The sequence below is a fragment of the Pelodiscus sinensis genome, chromosome 2 (assembly GCF_049634645.1).
Source record: "Pelodiscus sinensis isolate JC-2024 chromosome 2, ASM4963464v1, whole genome shotgun sequence".
Taxonomy (NCBI): domain Eukaryota; kingdom Metazoa; phylum Chordata; order Testudines; family Trionychidae; genus Pelodiscus; species Pelodiscus sinensis.
Window position 1 is genome coordinate 130,338,734 of NC_134712.1, and position 21,520 is coordinate 130,360,253.

The window sequence follows — 21,520 nt, forward strand, 5'->3', positions numbered from 1 at the left end:
TGCCTGTCGGCCGAGCTGCTTTTGCAGCCTCATAGCTGCGGCCAATCGCCAGGCAGTGGCAGTGGCAGCGGCAGTGGCATTGCTGGCTCCTCTGCATGGAGGAGGAAGGGTGAGCTCCTGCTGTGGACCCCACACTTTGAGAGCCACTGCCCAAACCGGGCCTTGAGCTGCAAACAAACAGATGGCATGTTGAGTAGCTGAGAGTTAGTTGAAATTTGCAAGGCAAGTAGAAATGTTTAACAGGCTGCTGCTTTGTCTTAAGCTTGATGTGCTAGTATCAGAGCAAGACACAGACAAAATACTGTATGCCTGTATCAGAGAGTGCCCCTGTCACATACTAGGCATTTGCAAAAGAGTAAGTTCTGTTTCTACTCCCAAAGAACTCCCTGTTGGTCCTTAACATACCCATATTTAACCCGGGGATACTGTTTTGTGTGCCTTTGCAGACGTATATTGGTTCCATTGTTGCCTCTGTGAACCCCTACAAAATCATTCCGGGACTGTATGACCACACTGCAGTAGAGCAATATAGCAAGCACCGCGTGGGGGAAATTCCACCTCATATCTTTGCTGTCGCTAACGAGTGCTACCGCTGCCTATGGAAGCGTCATGACAACCAGTGTGTTCTCATCAGGTAAGTGTCTACTACATTCGTTATTACTGGTCCTACTGTTGAGCTTTAAAGGTAAATTGAAAATGAATGCTTGGAATGCAGGGGGGAAAGCACAGAGGAAGGGCATGCTTTGACCTGAGCCTTCGCCCTTAACCTCATTAATCATCAAGTCTGTGCAGATGTAGAATTATTACATGATCCTAATCTGCCTTCAAAAGATAAGGCATGTTTCTCATATATGCTCAGTGGTCATTTAAGGAAAAGAAGTCTGAACTCCACACACGTTGGGCTGCTCGCTTGCTTCCTTATTTCTCTCTAAATGTTTCACTTTCCTCATTGGTTTGTGCCTTACTGTGTAGCCTGATAATTTGTCATCATTAGTCTTGAAAATTGTATCCATAAAAAAAGACCTTTAGGGAACCTATAAATAATAAAATCTTCGAACTCGTTGACCATTTACTTCAGTGTAATGAATTGTTATGTGTCTCCTGTTGTTTAACCCAACTGTGTGTTAATTTGATGGAGATGCTCTGCTGTTTGTTACCGTTCAGAAGTACAGCTGGCACTTCAGTAGGGTACACAGTTCAACCCCTGCTTCCCCCTTCCTACGTGAAAGAAGTGAGCCCGCTCTTTCACCGAGGTAGATTACTTCTCCTGCTGACTGACAGGTTGGAAGGCAAAGCCAAGACTTCATTCCCTTTGCTTACCCATTCTCTGCATACCTACATAGAACGGGGAGCAGCAGCTTGGTAGCATCCATTTTCCCACTCCTCGGAGGGTTTAATGTGGTGGGGAGTCTGCTTTCAGGAGCAAGAGTCTCCTCAAACTGCCTTGGCTTATCACTGAGCCCTTTATTAATTAACCCTGAAAGCATTCTAATGTACATAAGTAGCTTATTCATCTTGTAGAGGAAAAAATGAAGGAATAGTTAAGTCAAAAGCCTTGTCTGGGATAATCTTTAAAGTTACATGGTAGCAGAGTTGGGATTAGAACCCTGGAGATTAATGTAAACTACTGATGTACCCCCCTCTGAAGCAGTATTTAAACTCACAAATCATTGGATTTCTTCCTCTCTCTTTCCTACCTTGTTCACTTTCTTAGAGGAAAATAATCTTTTGAAACAAAAATGACTCCTAGGCTAAGCCATGGGAGAGCTAGAATTGAAGCAGCAGTTATCTGATGTCATTTGAAAAGACAGGTCCCCCTTTCAGGATGGAAACTGGAAACAGATACTTATCATTCTTAATCCAAAAGAGAGGTTGCCTGGCCATTACCTGTGGGGAAGATGGTTCAGACAAGTAAAATACCCTAGGGCCTGACCATGGTCTCTGCAAACTAAAAGGTTACAGTTCTTGTGAGAGGGGATGTTTGAGTTTGAGAGAGCATCTTTTCTCTCTCCATGAAAGCCCTTCAACACGTGTGGGGCTCTCATATTCTAAGGTGCATTTCTGGGTTTAGATGGGAAGTGGTCTAGTGAAAGCCACTTGGTGTGTTAGCATTTCCCCCCGGTCAGCAGAAGTTTCCCTACGGAAGAGAATACTGATCAGCTGTGTTAGTTTTCTTGTGAAGGCCATGATATGGCTCATGTAGTTCAGAGCCATGCTCTTGCAGGAAATGTAAAATGGATTGAATTACACTGCATCTTAAATGTCACTAAAAATGTCTTAAATACCAACCCCATCATCTCCAAGCAAACACTGCCTAGTAATAGCACCAGTTTGGTTTACCGCATATTTCAAATGTGGGCAGAGAGAATCCCATTTCTTTTTTTAGACTCTGCATAATGACAGTGTAGTGTAAAGTCCAGATGGCACCTCTTAAAGCAATGATATACCAAAAGGTCTCCGTCGCTGTATATGAGGTCCCCACTTGAAGATGGCAGGCGAGAGGAAGCCACTGACGCTGCCCTTGGCACTGAGTCCTGACTTTGATGATAGGCCCAGGATGTCCAGAATGGTCCCAGCACAGGAACCTACCATTGCACAGAGCAAGATGCCTATGGTGCTCAGAGAGCACCCAATAGTGGTCCCAGGAGTGGAGCTGTGAAAGGAATGGTATTTTTACATTATTCACAATAATTATTTGGTCTCATAAAAGAGTTGGTAAAGTATAACTTACATGTTGTGTGTCATGTTGGCAGTAACTGGTTTGATGCCACAGATGGTAAAAACATTATAAGTCAATAGATTTAGCAATTTGAAAACTTCATACTCACTATTATCACCAATGTTTGTGACAAACCTGGTTAATTTACTTGTTCATCTGATTTCTAAACAAATGTGCCTCAAAACTGGTCTTTGTTTATTTGTTTGTGTTGAGTCTTTCTATTTTTCTTGTTCATCCCTCTAGCATTCTGTGCCTTAGGTCTAGCTGATGGTTTGGTTAACATATGGCCTGATAACCATGCAGATTTTTTAGAACAGGCATGCTACTGACCCATCTGTTTAAGACATGGACAGACTTCCTGTATAAGGAAACAATCAGAATCATGCCCAATTTTGATACTTCGTTGAGGTGCCCAGGAGTAACTTCGACTCCAGACCTGAGAATGGGATCATCGAGTCCGGGCTTATTGGACCCTCCAGTGCCGAGAGTCCTGAAGGAGGACCTGGACCTCCCATCCACTTCAGATACTTTTGAGGCCGCCAGGGGAGCTTATCCAAAAGATAGTACATACAGCACTGGTAATTACTGGCACACATACAGGCACTAGCCCCAGCTGTGGGGCGCTATTAGATGCCTATCCCAGAATCTACCTGGCCAGTGGCACTGCCAGCACCACAGCCCTCTCTCTCTCAGCACCAACTCTTGCGTTTATGCCAGCACTGGCTCCAGTTCTGCTCTGAGGCAAGCCAATCCTATTACAGTGCTGCTCTCCATCTCCTCGGCACTGTTCTCTGGCACTGTACCTCTGTGGTCCATCTCCGACTATATGTTAGAGTCGTAGTTCAAGTTGTTCTTCTACCATAGTGGCTGGTACTGTTCCCATTCCCGTTCACAGCACCGCTCCTGGGACTGCCATTGGGTGCTTCTTGCCCTTGTTCCTGTGCTGGGGCCATTCTGGACACCCCGGGCCTACCATCAAAGTCAAGACCCAGTGCCGAGGGAGGTGTCAGTGGCTTCCTCTCGCCTGCCATCTGCAAGTGGGGACCTCAGAGAGGACAAGGGCCAGGAGGACCTGGTTCCCAGGCCACCGTCGTCCTCTCTAGAAGATGCTGTTGTGGGCATGTCCTCCTCTTTTACTGCCTTTGATGCTAAGGCACATCAGGACCTTCTGAGGCAGGTGGCCCTCATATAATTGTGCCAACATAGGAGGTGATAGAAGATTCAGATCCAGTGATTAACATCCTGGCTTCTGAAGGTCTGTCAAGGGTGGCTTTGTCATTGATCAAGATTATACTCTCTACCATGAAGGTGGTGTGGTAGATCCTACCCTCTCTTTCACTGACAGGTAAAAGGGTTGAGAGACGCTACTTTGTTCACCAGCAGCGGTATGAACATTTGTTCACCCATCTCCCTCCAGGGTCACATATGGTCGACACAGTTAAACACAGGCAGTGGCAGGGACAGTCAGGGCCTGCCCAAAGAACAAAGAGGGAAAGAAGCTGGACCTCTTCAGCCATAAGATGGATTTGATTGGGGGCTCCAGCTTCGCATATGAAATCAAAAGGCATTGTTGAGTTGATATACATAGAACTCATGGAGCACGTTAACAAATTCCAGGAGCTGCTCCCTGCAGATGTACCCCAAAAATTTGTTGCAGTCCTAGAAGACGGCAGAATGGTGGTCCACATGTCCTTCCAGGCAGCACTGGACTAGGCCAACTTGGCTACTAGAGCCATGACCTCTCCCATCAGGATGTAGCACACTGGATGGCTCCAAGTGTCTGGCTCCCCCAGAAGTCCAGAACATAATTCAGACGCTCCTGTTCAACAGTGTAGGTCTGTTCTCTGACAAAATTTACTCCAGGCTGAACAGTCTAAAAGACTCCCAGGTGACCCTAAAGTCACTCGACATTCACATGCCATTGCCTCAGCACAAGCTCTTTAGGCTAGGGATGTAAGTGACTAATTGACTAGTTGACTATCTGATAAGCTTATTGGATAGTTGACTAGTCTCTCGACTAGTTGCATCCCCTCCCTCCCCCCTCTTGCTGCCTCTATCAGCTCTTAATATATTTAAAAGGCTGGTGTGCAGTGTGGGGGAACCCAGTACGAGCTGGGAATCAGCTGTCCCCGATCGGGCCAGGTCCCCCCTGCTGCACTTCAGCTCTTAATACATTTGAAAGGCAGAGCTGCAGCGGGGTTAACTCCCAGGGCCGGGAGCCAACCGCGCTGCAGCTCCCTCGCTTATCGACTAATTGACTAGTCGATGAAAATTCCATTGACTAGTCGATTAGTTGATTAAATTTAACATCATCAGTTTAGGCCACAACCCCCCTTGCACTTCTTCACTGGTCCCCCTCATCAAGACTGTTCCTGCAGTCAGGGCATGAATTATCAACATAGACGGTCTTCACAGCCATTCTTAGGCTAGGGCCAGTGCCATTCCAAACTGCCCTCAGGCGGCACACCAAATTTTTGAAAGTGCTTCATCCTTGGGCTCTCTAGTTCTTTTCCTGAATCTGCTCTCTACCCCTTTTTGGAAATCACCTATCCCACTTCTGCTATGCTCATGCCCATATCACTATGGGCCACTGGGTCCTGAGCATGGTAAGGGTGGGATATTCCCTTCTCTCCCCACCCTATCAGCCCTCCAGCCTCAAGGAACCCTCTCACAAGCATCTCCTCAGTCAGGAGATGCAGTCGCTCCTCACAATGGTCCTGTTTACAATGAGAGACAGCAGGAAGTGTCACAGGTTCTGTTTAGAACAATAGCTGTAGCAGACGTGTTTCACATCCTGGTTGGACCACCTGCTTCTATGCATTCCCTTCCTTCCCACTAGTACATGGAGTCCTCAAAATTCAGAAGAACAAGGTAGACATCGTGCCTGCGTAGCCTTAGCAGCATTGGTTCACAATGTTGCTCAGCCTCTCAAAGTACACACCAATAGCGCTCTCACTCTACTCCAATGGTGGGGAAACTTTTTTGGGTTGGGGGCCACTTACCCACAGAAAAAGCTGTCAGGGGCCTCACCCAAGTGAGAAGCAAAAGGAAAAAACCCAATCAAAACAAATCCTCACTGACGTGGCCCCCAAACTGCAAATGAGAAGGACAGTCCCCACATTCCCCTCACACACCAGTGTCTGGTGAAGCCCAGGCTAGTAGATTTTTGTGTGTTCCTGCCCTGAGGAGAGGTGGCAGAGGGCTGGAGTGTCAGCATAGGCTTCCCAATGCTGGGAGGGAACCCTGAGCCTCGGGGGCCAGATCCATGCTATCTGGGGGCTGCAGCCAGCTCTTGGGCCTTAGGTTCCCAGCCCTTGCTCTACCCCAACCTTCTTACCTGGAACCACAGCATACAAACCTCCAGTCCTTCCACCTCATGGCATGGAGACTCCCATGGCTGAATCAACTGGGATTTCAATGCTCTGACTTAGTTAGGGAGGTCTGGCTGGGTAGCAGAAAACCCTCCACTAAGGCAACATACTTAGACAAGTTGAAATATTTCTGACTCTGGTCCCTACTGATAGGCATTCACCCTTGTGAGGCAGCCTTGCCATTGGTGCTAGATTGTCTTTTGTACCTGAAGCACCAGAGACTGGCTCTTTTGTCCATCAAGTTCCACTTGACTGCCATGTTGACCTTCCATTCAGGGGTGGGAGATAGACCTCTTTCACCAACTCACTATACAGCACTTCCTCAAGGGGCTGGAAAGGTTATACCCCTAGGTTAAATACCCAATCCCTCAATCAGGTCTCAACCTGGCAGCCTGTCCCTTATATCCTATCTCTCTTGGAAGGTAGCCTTCCTAGTGGCCATAACCTCAGCCAGACGAGTCTCAGAGCTCTGAGCTCTCGCCTCTGAACCCCAGTGTCTCTCCTCATGGATCACATCCCACATCAGATCCTGTTATGACCTGGCCAAGGTTCCAGCTTCAGCCCTGACAGCTCACTCTACAAGGGCACATGCTTTCTCGGTGGTGTTCCTCACACAAGTTCCAATTCAGGACATTTGCAGAGCAGTGATGTGGTCCTCCACCCAGACCTTCACAGCGTACTACGCCATCACCCAGCAAGAAAGGGGCTGTGTGGCTTTCAGTAGAGCAGTTCTGTAGACAGCAGCACATTGTTCTCCAACCCCTTCTCCAAGTAAACTGTTTGGAAATCATCTATTGCAGTGGTCCCCAACCAATAGGCTGGAATCTACTGGTAGATCCTGAAGTGTCTGACAGGTGATCTTGACTGGTATGGCCAGGAGGCTGTCAAGTGCTGGAAAGTTAGCCCCTCTCCCCACTGCCATGCTGCTCCTGCCCTCTGCCTTGGAGCTGCCCCTGGGAGCCTCCTACTTATTGTGCAAGGAGGTTAGGTCCATCAATGGCTATTAGCCAGGATGGGTAGGAATGGTGTCCCTACCCTCTGTTTCTCTGGAGGGGGTGACAGGAGAGGGTTCACGTGAGGATTACCTGTTGTGTTCCCTACCTCTGGGGCATCTGATTTTGGCCACTATTGGCAGACAGGATACTGGGCTAGATGGACCTTTGGTCTGACCCAGTATGACAGTTCTTAGGTTCTTATGTGATGATGATGAGGCAGAGAAGGGGAGTGCTGATGTTAGGGTGTCCCTATCCCCTTCCCTGTACTCCATCTCCACAGAGTAGGGAGGGTAAAACCTCAGAGAAGGGGCTGGGAAGGAGGAGGGGCAAGGGTGTTTGGGTCTGAAGTAGATCCTGGATTGACTTCAAAGAGCGATGTTGGACTTAAAAAGGTTGGAGACCTCGGATGTATTGGAATGCACATGAGCAATCAAGCGAAGAAATAAAAACAGTTATCAACCTTTTGTAACTTTTATTCAAGATCTGCTGCTCCTGTCCATTCCAAATCCCACCCACCTCTCTTCTGTTGGAGTACTGGCAAGGAGGAACTGAGGGGTCGGAGGGTTGGCAGAGCCCTATATACCACACCATGCAGGTGCCACTCGTGGGGCTCCACGGCCAATGGGGACAGCTAACAGAAAAAACCTTCCAGTGATTGTGCACGTACCTATTGGAATGGATATGAGCAACACATCTCAAAGAGCAACAGTTACAAAGGTCAAGTACTGGAAAGTTAGCTAGGTTTTTTTAAGAGTAGGCATCACTTTTACAAAAAATACAAAAAAATGTTCTCAGGGCAATAATTTAAAAGAATCCAAGAAAATCAGTGCTAATTTCTGTGTTATAAAGTAATTTAATTTCTTTTGGGCGTGAGGCCCACCGAGCAGACTCATAGCAAGGGCTGTGACTTTTAAATGTGACTAGTATTTTTGAGTATCTCAGTTTTTGGGTGGAAGACTTGAGACCAAGTAGGGGCCTGATTTTCAGAGAGTGCTAAAGTCCCCCTACACAATAGTAGCCTCATATTGCTCCTTGCTGGCTGAGTATTGTGTAGCTCAGTGGTCTCCAACCTTTTTAAGCATGAGATCACTTTTTGAATTTAAATGCAATCCAGTATCCACCTCAAACCCAAACATCCTTGCCCTGCCTCCATCCTGCCCCTTCTCCAAGGCCCCGGCTCTGCTCACTGCATCCTTCTTCCCTCCCCATCTTCACTCATTTTTATCAGGCTGGTGCTGGATGGCTGAGGTGTGGGGGCGGGGGAAACAGACTCTGATCTTGGGCTAAAGGATCTGGAGTGTGTCAGGTGTTCTGAGCTGAGCCTGGGGCAGGAAGTAGAAGTGCAGGAGGGGGGTGCAGGGTGTTGGCTCTGGGAGGGAATTTGGGTGCAAGGGGACTCAGGGCTAGGGCAGAAGTTTGGGGTGTAAGAGGGGTTCAGGACTGGGGCCAGGGTTCGGAATGCAGGCTCCGGCTGGGCACCGCTTACCACAGGTGGCTTCTGGGTGGTGGTGCAGGGGACTAAGGCAGGTTTACCCCTACTCTGGCCCTGCACCACTCCCAAAAGCAGCCAGGAAACTGTCTTAATCCCTGCCCTCCACCCCTGCTCTGTGGAGATGTGGTATAGGGTGGAGGGAGGGGCACCCTGACATCAGCACCCCCTCTTCTTCTTCCTGTGCCCTGCACAGCAAGCAAGAGGCTCCCAGGGCTGGTGGTGGTGTGTGTGTATGTGGGGGGGTAGTTCCAAGGCAAAGGGCAGGAGCAACATGGAAGTGCTGAGAGGCGCATCTGAAGTGTCGGCATTTGACAGCCTCCCGGCCAAATCAGTCAGTATCACCTGTCAAAGGCTCCAAGATCCACCAGTAGATCCCGATTTACTGGTTGGTGACCACTGGTGTAGCTGAACACTCCCTGTCCCAGCTTCCTTCTCTGAGGCTAGTGTCCTCTGATTCCCAAACATCTTTCTGTGCTGGAGTTGTGACTTAATCCGGCAACCAAGTCACAGAACAATAAGTTCAAACTAAAAAGTCCCAACAAACGCAAACATTTTTCTGCTTTTCAGGGGCTTTGCTACCGCCTCTCTAGGGTCTATTCCCAACCCCTTTCTGGGCTACCTGTGAGAGTCTTTATGGCTGTTTATTCTAGACTACCCCAAACCCTGCAGACCCTGGCTCAGGACCTGCCCTAGAAGCCTGCCTCATTCCCTGTGCTTCCAGCATTCAGATTGGTCTTTATGGCCTTTTATAAGGCCCAGGTGAAGCAGGTAATTGATTATGTCCCAAGTGTGGCTGGACCCATAGCCCCTCAAAGGGACCAGTTATCCTGTGACACCTTCTGAAAATCAGATTCTATTAAAGTGTCTCATTTGGGTAACATAAAATTGAGGTGATCATAATTACTAGTCAATTTTAAATGCCTTGGCCATGCCTGAACTCTTATTTGCTTAGAATTTAAAGATGTGGGAGTGATTAATTTTGTCAATTTTATTAGCTCTGATGTCTGACAAAGGTAATGAAAAGGAGAACTCAGCTGCCATATGTCTGAATTAAGAGAGTTATGTTGCCTCCAAGAGGACCACAAAGGAAATCTTAGCAAATTCCATCTTGAAAGCTGTGATAAAAAACAAGTATTGTACACAGGTTAAGCTAAAATGAAGTGAGTTGTAAGCTTTTTGATCCTGGTGTATTGTTCTTCTTCATTGTTATGTTGTATCTAAAATTATAGGAGTTTAGAGCTGCATTAAAAAGCAGTTAGCACCATTTGTAATTGCCTAGGCATAAAGCACCCTCTAGCGGAGTTAATTAGTTTTACAATTTTTTGAAGGCATTCCTGTGAATATAATAGTTCAGAACATAATATTAAAACAGATGTGTGGGATTATATTTAAATACTATGAATGTTTCTCTGATTGGAGAATTAATGTGAGAAAATGGGCATGTAACGTTACCAGGATTAACTCACATTGGAAAATAAAACCCTGTATTTATTAATATATAGTCTTTAACTCATAACAGCCAGTGGAAGGCTGAGGAGGTGTTTTAAATGAGGTAGAAAAAAGACATAATTATGCAATCTCTGTTAATGCTCTATTATTGCATGATAATACTGAATGAAAATGATGCAGCTCCTAACATACCGATCTAATGCCATGCTGCAAACACTGCTCTCCAGTGTGCACAGCGTTCTGTGATTATCATGGAACTCCATTACTCCTTTGGAACTGGCGCTGTGTGAAATGCTCCTTGAGCTTTGCAAGGCTGAATATTACGGATGCAGTTTATATGCTTAAATCCTTAGGTAAACAGATGACTACGCTGAGACATGTTCATATTGCTTTATATTTTGTATTCATCTACACCTTATGTCACAGGATCATTTCATTCAAAACAATTAGCTATTATAATACAACAGACAGACTGCAAAAATATTAGGACAGTTTTTTTATTTTGATTAACATGTATGTCACTGTGGAAAGACAAACCACAGGCCTGGCACCCGGCCTGTGTAGCTGTACTGGACTCTAGGTATTTCTGTAGGGGTAGGAGAGGAATCCTCCCTTTTTCAGCTTGCAGGGAGTTCCTTAACTAGGAAAAGCGGTCGAGTTTAGGTCAGGCATAGGTAACACATGTTAGTTAAGACAGACCTAAACTTGATCTTTTTTCTAGTGCAGTGTAACCGGGTCCATTGCTCAGGGGTCCTGGGGCGCCCCCAGTTCACAAGCCCGAGCGGCGCTGGGTCCTGGGCTGCCCCTGCTCCCGGCCTCTATCTCACCGCTCCCACGGTCTTCTCCTCTTGGTCGGCTCCCCGAGCCCGCAGCTCCTGCCGTCCCTGGGATCACCGGCCTCCCGGCCTCCGACCGTCTGTCCAGCGTCTGCTGCCATCCCGGGCCCGCGCCGTCCCGTCCCGCTGCTCCCTGGCCCGGCCGCCCGCTTTGGCTGTTGGTATCCGGGCTCCGCGCGCCGTGCCGGCTCCTGCCGAGTCTCCCACGGGCTCTGTGGAGGAGGCTGAGAGCAGGACCTCTCCTGCTCTCTCCAGTCCTCCCCCCTCCCTGCTCCTCCCGGCCCCCTTTTGAATCCCCCGCTCGGCGTCCGGTCCGCCCCCCCGCTGGCCACCCTGCCGCCCCGGGGTCCTCGCGCCGGCTGGCTATCGCCCCAGCCGCCCTGCGCATGCGCGTCGGGCCCGCCGGTTTCCCCCGGCCCCTCTGCCGCCGCGCCGCGCCGGACTCCCGACGCCAGCTGCTCGTCCCGCTAGGGTGCGGGGCTTCAGCTCCAGGGGCCGAGAGTGCGGGGGTGAGTCCCCCCGTCACATGCAGATGTAAGGTAATACCATAGCTTGATTTTTAGCTGGCCATATCCATGTGTATCCCTCTCCTCATATGTTAGTAGTTCTTATATTTTTTAAATTAGAAGCTTAAAAAAAAATCCCAAACCCTAAAACCATTGAAGAAATGGAAATAGCAAACCTGACATCACAATCCAATATCAGACTGTTTGCTTTATTATCAGCTGTTTATCTGAAACTCCTTTTGCTCAGCCTGAATATCAACATAAAACAAGCCATTCTTTGGACAGGTCCCAAGATTAAACTGTGAATTTGAAGAACCGTGTTTGTTGGGGGAGGAGGAGGGGGAGGGGGGGCTTAATTTCTTATCTCCATGTAAGTTATAAAGTCAAAAGACTGAACAGAGGAGTAGTGATTTAGCGTGTCAACTGAAGTGGTTCAGTCATTTCACATATGAAAGCCCTCGACATGAGAAGTCTATTTCTTTTACTGAGCCTCTGTCCCCGCAGTAGTCAAAAGTTCAGACTGGTTTGTCCTTCACAAAGCACTGCATCACAAGGAAAGATTAAAGATCTCCAAAATGCAGACCTCACAGACTTCTGTCAGACTTAATGTATATAGAGCACTGAATGTAATGAATTGGAACAGGCTTTGTGTTGAAAAATGCTTGGGTGAGAGGTAGTTGAAAGGTTGAGTGCACACTAACAAGAGTCTATTTCCATGATGATTTTATAATAGTGATCTATCACAACACAGTCTAACTATTTAAATAGTTGCAGTCATGCAAATGAATGGTAAGTTTGGAGTGCTTGGTGGTTTTTCATATTCTTTATTAATAATCATTGATTTATAAAACAACTTTCATTGTGTCAAAAAGCTGTAGAAAAAGCCGCAGCATAGTACCAATTATATTAGAAATAGGAAGGAAAAAACCTTTTTAATTCAAATGTAAAGGCACTTACTAGCTCAGTATAGCCAAATGCTGCTCCCAATTACTCTCTGTATAAATCCAGAGTGACTTTGGTAGAATTACTTCAGATTCATATTGGAGTGAGTTGGAACAGAATTTGGCCCATGCATAGGACAGAAATGGCAACTCTAATAATTAGTTGGAATGTGATCCATTGGCATAGCTCTGAGACCCAGATAACTGCAGTGAGGCCATGCTGGGGCAGGCAGAATATAGCCAGTAGGCCAGACCTTGCCTGCCAAGCATTTGGATCTGCCCAGTGAGACCCTCAGACAAGCTCCCTGCCTGCTGCAACCCATATGCAGTTGAAGTGGCAGGTTGCGGGGGCCAGTGTGTATGTCTCTGCATGGTGCTGCCTTGCTGGTAGGGAGATCTCTGCATGCTACCTCCACCCCCAGAGACACACACCCTGGCACCAGCAGCCAGCTGCTTGGGGCAGTGTGTGGGGCTATGGCAGCCAGGAAGCATATCTAATTATCCCACTGGACAATTGTCTTATCAAGACCAACTCGCAGGATGAGGTGATGGAACATGTGGCCTTAGCATGCAAAGTGTTCTGGATGCTGGATCTGAACCTCCGGACTCTCAAATCCACTCTAACTCCAACCCAACACGTAGAGTTTATAAGGACCTTGTTGGATTCAACGGCCAGGGTGTCGCTGCCAGGGAGGCACTTCCAGGCCCTCAGCCTCCTTGTCCAGGACCTCAAGCAATTCTCCACAGCCAGGACTTGCTTGAGGCTGCTAGGACACATGGCAGCATGCACATACATTGTGCAACATACCCACCTTTGCCTACAGCTTCTACAAGCCTGGCTGAGCAAGGATCGATTGCACAGAATAATATTCCTGCCATCTCATGTTCTGCAAGCACGTAGCTGTTGGCTACAGCACCAAATATTTTATGTGGTGATTCCCTTCTCCAGATGGAACCCCTCACAGTCCCTAGAATCATAGAACCATAGAGCTGGAAGAGACCTCAGGAGGTCATCAAGTCCAGCCCCCTGCTGTAGGCCGGACCAATCCCAACTAAATCAAACCCAGCCAGGGCTTTGTCAAGCCGTGACTTGAACACCTGTAGGGATGGAGACTCTACTACTTCCCTAGGTAACTCATTCCAGTGCTTCACCACCCTCCTAGTGAAATGGTTTTTCCTAATATCCAACCTGGACTTCTCACACCACAGCTTGAGACCATTGCTCCTTGTTCTGCCATCTGTCACTACTGAGAACAGCCTCTCTCCATCCTCTTTGGAACCTCTGTTCAGGAAGTTGAAGACTGCTATCAAATCCCCCCTCACTCTTCGCTTCTGCAGACTAAACAGACCCAACTCCCTCAGCCTCTCCTCATAAGTCATATGCTCCAGCCCCCTAATCATTTTGGTTGCCCTCTGCTGGACCCTCTCCAATGCGTCCACATCCTTTTTGTAGTGGGGGGCCCAGAACTGGACACAATACTCTAGATGTGGCCTCACCAAAGCCGAATAAAGGGGAATAATGACATCTCTGGATCTGCTGACAATGCTCCTCTTAATGCAACCTAATATGCCATTAGCCTTCTTGGCTACAAGGGCACACTGTTGACTCATATCCAGCTTCTCATCCACTGTAACCCCCAGGTCTTTTTCTGCAGAACTACTACTTAACTGGTTGGTCCCCAGCTTGTAACTAGGCTTGGGATTCTTCCATCCCAAGTGCAGGACTCTGTACTTGTCCTTGTTGAACCTCATCAGATTTCTTGTGGCCCAGTCCTCCAATTTGTCTAAGTCACTCTGGACCCTATCTCTGCCCTTAAGCGTATCTACCTCTCCCCGTAGCTTAGTGTCATCCGCAAACTTGCTGAGGGTGCAATCCATCCCCTCATCCAGATCATTAATAAAGATATTGAACAAAACCAGTCCTAGAACCAAAACTTGGGGCACTCTGCTAGAAACCGACCGCCTGACATTGAGCCATTTTCACTACCCGCTGGGCCTGGCCTTCTAGCCATCTTTCTATCCATCTTACTGTCCATTTATCCAATCCACATTCCCTTAACTTACTGGCAAGAATATTGTGGGAGACCATATCAAAAGCCTTGCTAAAGTCAAGGTATATCACATCCACTGACTTTCCCACGTCCACAGAGCCAATTACCTCATCATAGAAGCTAATCAGATTGGTCAGGCACGACTTGCCCTTTGTGAATCCATGCTGACTATTCCTAATCTCTTTCCTCTCTTCCAAGTGCCTCAAAATGGATTCCTTAAGGATCCCTTCCATGATTTTTCCAGGAACCGAGGTAAGACTGACCGGCCTATAGTTCCCTGGATCGTCCTTCTTCCCTTTTTTGAAGATGGGCACTACATTTGCCTTTTTCCAATCATCTGGGATTTCTCCCGATCTCCACGACTTTTCAAAGATAATGGCCAAAGGCTCCTCAATGACATTTGCCAACTCCCTCAGTACAATCGGATGCATTAAGTCCGAAACCATGGATTTGTGTATGTTTAGCTTTTCTAAATAGTTCCTAATCTGTTCTTTACCCACCAAGGGCTGTCCATCTTCATCCCATCTTGCGTCACTTAGTGCAGAATTCCAGGAGCCGTCCCTGTCCGTGAATACTGAGGCAAAGAAAGCATTGAGTACTTCAGCTTTCCTCACGTCGTCTGTCACTAGGTTACCTCCTTCATCCAGTAGGGGCTGCACACCCTCTCTGATCACCTTCTTCTTGTTAACATGCCTGTAGAAACCTTTCTTGTTATCCTTCACATCCTTAGCCAGTTGTAATTCCATTTGTGCTTTCGCCTTCCTGATAAACACCCCCCGGCATTCTCGAGCTATACATTTAATCCCCTCTCTGGTCATTTGTCCAAGTTTCTACTTTTTGTAAGCTTCCTTTTTGTGCTTAAGTTCATGAAGACTTTCCCCTGTAAGCCAGTCCAGTCTCCTAACATGTTTGCCTCTCTTGCTATGCGTCTGGATGGTTTCTTTCTGTGCCTTCAATAAGGCTTCTTTAAAATACTGCCATCTGTCCTGGACTCCTTTCCCCTTCATGTTAGCATCCCAGGGGATTCTGCCCATCAGATCTCTGAGGGAATCAAAATCTGCTTTTTTGAAGTCCAAGGTGTGTATTTTACTATTCTCTTTTCTTCCTTTGGTCAGGAACCTGAAATCTGTCGTCTCATGATCACTGCTTCCCAGGTTGTCACCCACCTCCACTTCCCCTATTAGTTCCTCTCTGTTTGTGAGCAGAAGGTAAAGCTGTGCACGGCCCCTGGTTGGATCCTTCAGCACTTGTACCAAGAAGTTATCCCCAACATTCTCCAAAAACTTCCTGGATTGCCAGTGTATGCCATATTGGTTTCCCAACAGATGTCAGGGCGATTAAAGTCCCCCTCGAGTACCAGGGCCTGCGATCTGGAAGCTTCTCTCAGTTGTCCGAGGAAAGCCTCATCTACCTCATCCACCTGATTCGGGGGCCTGTAGCAGACACCAACCACAACATCACTGCTGTTGTTTGCTCCTTTAAACTTAACCCATAGACTCTCAACAGGTTTTTCTCCCTCTTTATACTGGAGTTCAGAGCAATCATAGTGCTCTCTTACATATAGTACAACTCCTCCTCCTTTCCTCCTCTGCCTGTTCTTCCTGCAGACCAGCTCAGCTACTCATTCTCTGGCCAAAAAAGGTGTCTCGGGGTGAACATTCTGTTACCCAGCTTCCAGAGGAGGAGCTGTCCCCAGTAGACCTGTTTGCAATGAGGGCAAGTGCCCAATGTATTGTTCCTTCCTGAGCAGCAGCCCGGAGTCCCTGTCAGATGCATTTTACTCCCCATGGACACCTCACACATTTTACACCTTTCTCCTGTTCCTCCTGATTCACGGAGTCCTTCTCAACAACGGGAAAGATAGGGCTTTGGTTATCCTCATAGTTCTGGGTGGCCCAGACAACATTGGTTCACCATGCTGCTGAGCCTCTGCAAAGAAATCCCACAATCCTTTCCTTCTGCAGGGGTCACATCACTCAGGACCATGTCAGGCTCTGTTACCCTAACCTGGAGTTCTTTTACCTAACAGCATAGATACTCTGTGGTTGAATCCTATGGAGCAGGGCTGGTCCATTCCAGTTCTGGAGATCCTCCTGGGAAGCAGAAAGCCATCTACCAGGGCTGCATATCCAGCCAAATGGAAACTTTTCTTCGTGGTACCAGCACAAGAATCTCTGGTCCCAAAGGTCCCCCATGTCTGTCATTCCAGACAGTCTCTTGTACTTAAGAGTCTCTTGTAAGGCAGGAGCAGGAAATAATATATTTACCTGCACCCCTGCAAACATGGGCAATTGCAGCTCTTGCTGGTTGTGGATCACCGTACCTAGCCAATGGAAGCTACAGAAAGAGGTGATGACTGGAACACTGCTTCCCACAGCTCCCATTGGCTGGGAATGGCGATCTGTGGCCAACAGGAGCTGCAATCGCCATACTCGTGGAGGCATGGGTAAATTTAGTGGTAGTGGCTTGCCAGGGGCTAACCCTGAGGAATTGGATCTGTCCCATGAGCTAGTATTTGCCTATCCCTGCAATAAGGGTCAGTGCTGGCCTCTCTAAGGGTTTATTTGGCAGCTGTTTCTGTATTCCATATAGAGAGTCGTGGTCCCATGGTAACCCATTTTCTCAAAGGGCTGGACAGACTATCCCCGCAGGTCAGACAGCCCATCTCCAGTGGGATTTGGACCTCATGCTCACTAAACTGATGGGACCCCCTCCCCCCTTTGAATCATTGGCCACCTGTCCCTTGTCATTCCTGTCATGGAAAGTAGTCTTTCTGGTAGCAGTAACCTGTGCCAGGTGGGTCTCTGGGCCCCAGGCACTCATGTAAGAACCCCAGTACACTGCCTTTTATAAGGGAAAAAATTATAGTTATGGCCACATCTGGCCTTTTTTCCTAAAGTGGCCTCCCATTTCCATATCAGCCAGACTCTCTGCCTGCCTATCATCTACCAAAGGCTCCATGCCAGTGATGAGGGGGGCTGCTACGCTCCCTGGGCATTTGGCACGCACTCACGTTTTATATGGAAAAACAAAGCAGTTTGGCAAATCACCTCAACTCTTTTATTGCACTGGCAGAGAGGATGTAAGGTCTCCCTGTCTCCTCTCAATGACTCTCCTACTGGATCACATCCTGTTTCAGGATGTGTTACGACTTGATGAATGTGCCACACTTTCCTTTGACTGTCTTCTCTACCAGGGCCCTTCGTCAGTATTCCCTGAGAAAGTTCCAATTCAGGACATTTGCAGGGAAGCGATATGGTTGTCTGTACACACCTTCACGTCACACTACACCATCATGCAGCACACATGGGATGATGCAGCATTAGGCAGGGCGGTCCTCACTTTAGCCATAAGATGACGTTGGACCCCTCTTCTAAAGGGAACCTCTGGAAAGTCACCTATTTGAATGCACATGAGCAATCACTTGAGGAAAAAATGGTTACTTATCTTTCGTAACTGTTCTTCTTCGAGATGTGTTGCTCATGTCCATTCCACATCCTCCAGCCTCCCCTCTGTTGAAACATACTGGCAAGAAGGAACTGAGAGGGCAGGGGAGCGGCTGTGTCTTATTTGCACTGCCATAGCAATGCCACACTAGGGGGCTTAACAGATGACCCTACAGATATTGCTAAAGTAAAAACTTTCTGGAGACTGGGCATGCATGCACACACACACCTATTGGAATGGACATGAGCAACACTTCTCATACAGTAGTTACGAAAGATAAATAACTTGTTTTGTTTTTTTTAAAGAAGTAAGCTCAATTAAATTTTGGGTTAAATTATGCTCTGAAGCTGCTAACATGCAACATTATTGAAGGAAATGGGATTGAACAAAAAAGCAAAATGTGTCTCACTGTTTCTAGGTAAATGGCCTAGTAATGTAAATACGCTGTTTGTATCAGAACTGATTGTTTTTCAAGCATCAGTGTGTCTTTAACTGTATCACAAAGTCTCTGTATGTTTTACAGTTCTATTTTGGCACTAATTTTGCATACAACTTTACCAATTGGATAGTTGCTCTATGAGGTAATAGGTGTTTTAGATTCTATTTAAAATATAATATATATAAGGGTATGTCTACACATCAAAGTTATTTCGAAGTAATAGCTGTTATTTTGAAATAACTTTCCTAGTGTCTACACAAGCCAAACGCTATTTCAAAATTAATTCAAAATAATGGAGGACTTATTTCAAAATTGGTAAACCTCATTCCATGAGGAATAACGCCAATTTCAAAATTGCTATTTCGAAATAAGTGCTGTGTAGACACTTATAGGGGGCTTCCAGCCCTTCGTAGGGTGCCCTGGTGGCCACTCCGGCCTCAACAAAGAACACTCCTCTCCCTTCCCCGCTCCCCGGAGCCCTTAAAGGGGTAGACTGGCCACAGTGCCTGTGCCAGCTCCAAGCCTACCAGCCCAGAGCCAGCAGTCACTGCCCCTGACCCAGTGGCCCCAAAGCATAAGCCAGCAAGCCACTGACAGCCAGCCCTCCACCACTCCCCAGGAGCAGTCTGCCAGCTCCTGGGAGCCTGCCAGGGGCTGGAGAAGGCAGGTGCCTTCCTGGTCCAGGGCGGAGATCATGGACCTTATTCAGGTTCAGGAGCAGATTTGCATGAAAATCAAGTTGGTCTAGATCCCCAACCCTGAGCTTCCCCTCCCTCTTCTTCCCCTTGCTTCCCCCTTCTAGATCTCTCCTCCCAGGTTTTCCCCTCTCCTCTCCCATGCTGTCTCCTCCCCTCTCCTGCCTCCTTTCCCCAGTCTCACCAGAGTTTCATTCCCCCCCCCCCCCAGTTTTGTTAAATAAAGAGAGTTTGTGTTCATGAAAATACATGTATTTTATTTGACATCAGAAGGGGGGCTAGAGAGGGGTAAGTGGAAGGACGTGAGGGAGGAATGAGGCACAAGCCCCCAGTGGGGCAGACCAGGGAGGCTCTTAGTGCTCCTCAGGGTGGAAGCTCTCCCGCAGGGCCTCCTGGATACTGACAGCCTCCCAATGGACCTCCCAGATGGCAGCCTGCAGAAAGTGCAGCCAGGCTCGCAGCAACGCGTCCAAGAGAAGCACCAGAGTGCCCAGGGGCAGCTCTGGCTCCATGTTGCAGAGTTCTGTGGTATCCTGAGTGAGGGCAACCAGAGCACTCAGAGACAAAATGCTTTGCTGTCCCTCATCGAGGTAGGCAAGCAAGCAGGGAAAGCTGAGAACCGGCAGTCCAGGGGGGTCCCTTTAAGCACAGGCCTCAGATAGCCTCAGGCAGCAGCCACATGAAGTAACTCCTGACCTCATGCCCTGCCGGACCTGGTTCCGGCCGGCCTTAAATGTGATTCAGTATCAACTCAGTGTGGATGCGCTATTTCGAAATAACAAAACGCTGTTTCGAAATGCATTTTGTGTGTAGATACGTTATTTTGAAATAACTTATTTTGAATTAACTATTTCGAAATAAGCTATTTCAAAATAATGCTGCAGTGTAGACATACCCTAATAGTTTATATATAAAATAAAATGAGTGGAGATTAGGTAAAAGTATACTGAGTTGCTGTGGATTTATGCTGTTAGGATGATTAAGTTGAGAGTCTACCCCTGCATAAAAAATATTTATTTAAAAGAAACCTGTAGCAGTAGTCTCATCTTCATTATGAACAGTAATGATGATATCTAAGTATGCATTGCCAAACATGTGCCTATCTTACTGCCTATGCATTTACTAATGCGCTGTTTCACAGCAAGTAATCCCATGAATAACCATTCTGCAGCCTTACCCAGTCTCCCTTATGTGTGGGAAGACTCCTGGTTTTGGATTCACTTTACAACTGGTTTTAACATATCTGTTGGCACCTGACCATCTGGCCTTGTACTCTATTCCACTCTGAGATGGCTGCACTTCAGCGGTGGTGTATTATGTAATCTCTCTCTTGGTACCTCCCAGGAGTTGAAGGCGTGCTTGTCACATGTTAGTAAATTGAGATCCTGGCTGAAAGATGCTATAGAAGTGTAGAGCTATTATGAGTGTTGTACGAAGTTCCAATGTGACATTTACATTCTCATAGCATTTTAAATTTCACTCATTCAAATTGTCATGGTCTGACAGCCCTCACTAATCACTCCCTTCACTTTGACTTGTATGTGCCTTGATGTAGCCCAGACCAAGGAATTTTTTTTCAGAAACACTTTGGTGTGGGTTTTTTTTTCTTTTGTCTTTCAGTGGTGAAAGTGGTGCCGGTAAGACAGAAAGCACTAAGCTGATTCTCAAATTCTTATCCGCCATGAGCCAACATTCGCTGGAATTGTCCTGTAAAGAAAAGACCTCCTGTGTGGAGCAAGCGATTCTTGAGAGCAGGTACTATATGTTGTCATGCATGGCCTGTTGCACACAATACAGAACAACAGAGGTAGAACAACCATTGATGCTGAAGAGATTTAAAACTAGACTGCTGCACAAACACTGGAAAATGATCCTGTGCTGTCACTCAGGGAATAGACAGATGAACCACCATGTTTTTGCCTTCTCCAGTGTTTGTGGCTCTTGGGATATAAAATCTGTGTTGCTGGCATTTGTTGAACTAGGAGTTGTCGATTCACATTGCAGGTTTTTCCCACTGTTTTCCCACTGTTTTTTCTCCCCACATTCTTAGAATTTCATTATACACGGTGGCTGCATCTAGACTGGCAAGTTGCCAGCTGTCTACACTGGCCGCTTGAATTTCTGCAAGAACACTGACGATCTCATGTAAGATTATCAGTGTTCTTGAGGAAATACTATGCTGCTCCCATTCAGGCAAAAGCCCTCTTGCGCAAATGCTTTTGCGCAAGAGGGCCAGTGTAAACAACGCGGTATTGTTTTGCGCAAAAAAGCCCCGATTGCGAAAATGGCGATTGGGGCTTTCTTGCGCAAAACCGTGTCTAGATCGGCATGGATGCTTTTCCGCAAAAAGTGCTTTTGCGGAAAAGCGTCCGTGCCAATCTAGATGCTCTTTTCCGCAAATGCTTTTAACGGAAAAACTTTTCCGTTAAAAACATTTGCGGAAAATCATGCCAGTCTAGACGGAGCCTATGGGTTTTCCACTGTTTCCCAGCCTTAGAGCTCTAATTTTTTTTAAATCAAAACAAGTCAGGGGAGCTACATATATTCAAAATTTCTGTGTAATAAGCCCATTAAGAGTT

The 21,520-nt window shown here is 47.2% G+C and overlaps 1 protein-coding gene across 1 annotated transcript in view; it reads left to right on the forward strand.

Annotated features, from left to right (window-relative positions):
- The window catches only part of MYO10 (myosin X), a 368,617-nt gene that overhangs the window by 187,791 nt on the left and 159,306 nt on the right, over positions 1–21,520 (forward strand). The window contains exons 4-5 of the mRNA XM_006135809.4: positions 447–634; positions 20,562–20,696. Coding sequence (XP_006135871.2) covers positions 447–634; positions 20,562–20,696 — 323 coding nt within the window. The remainder of the gene's footprint in view (positions 1–446; positions 635–20,561; positions 20,697–21,520) is intronic.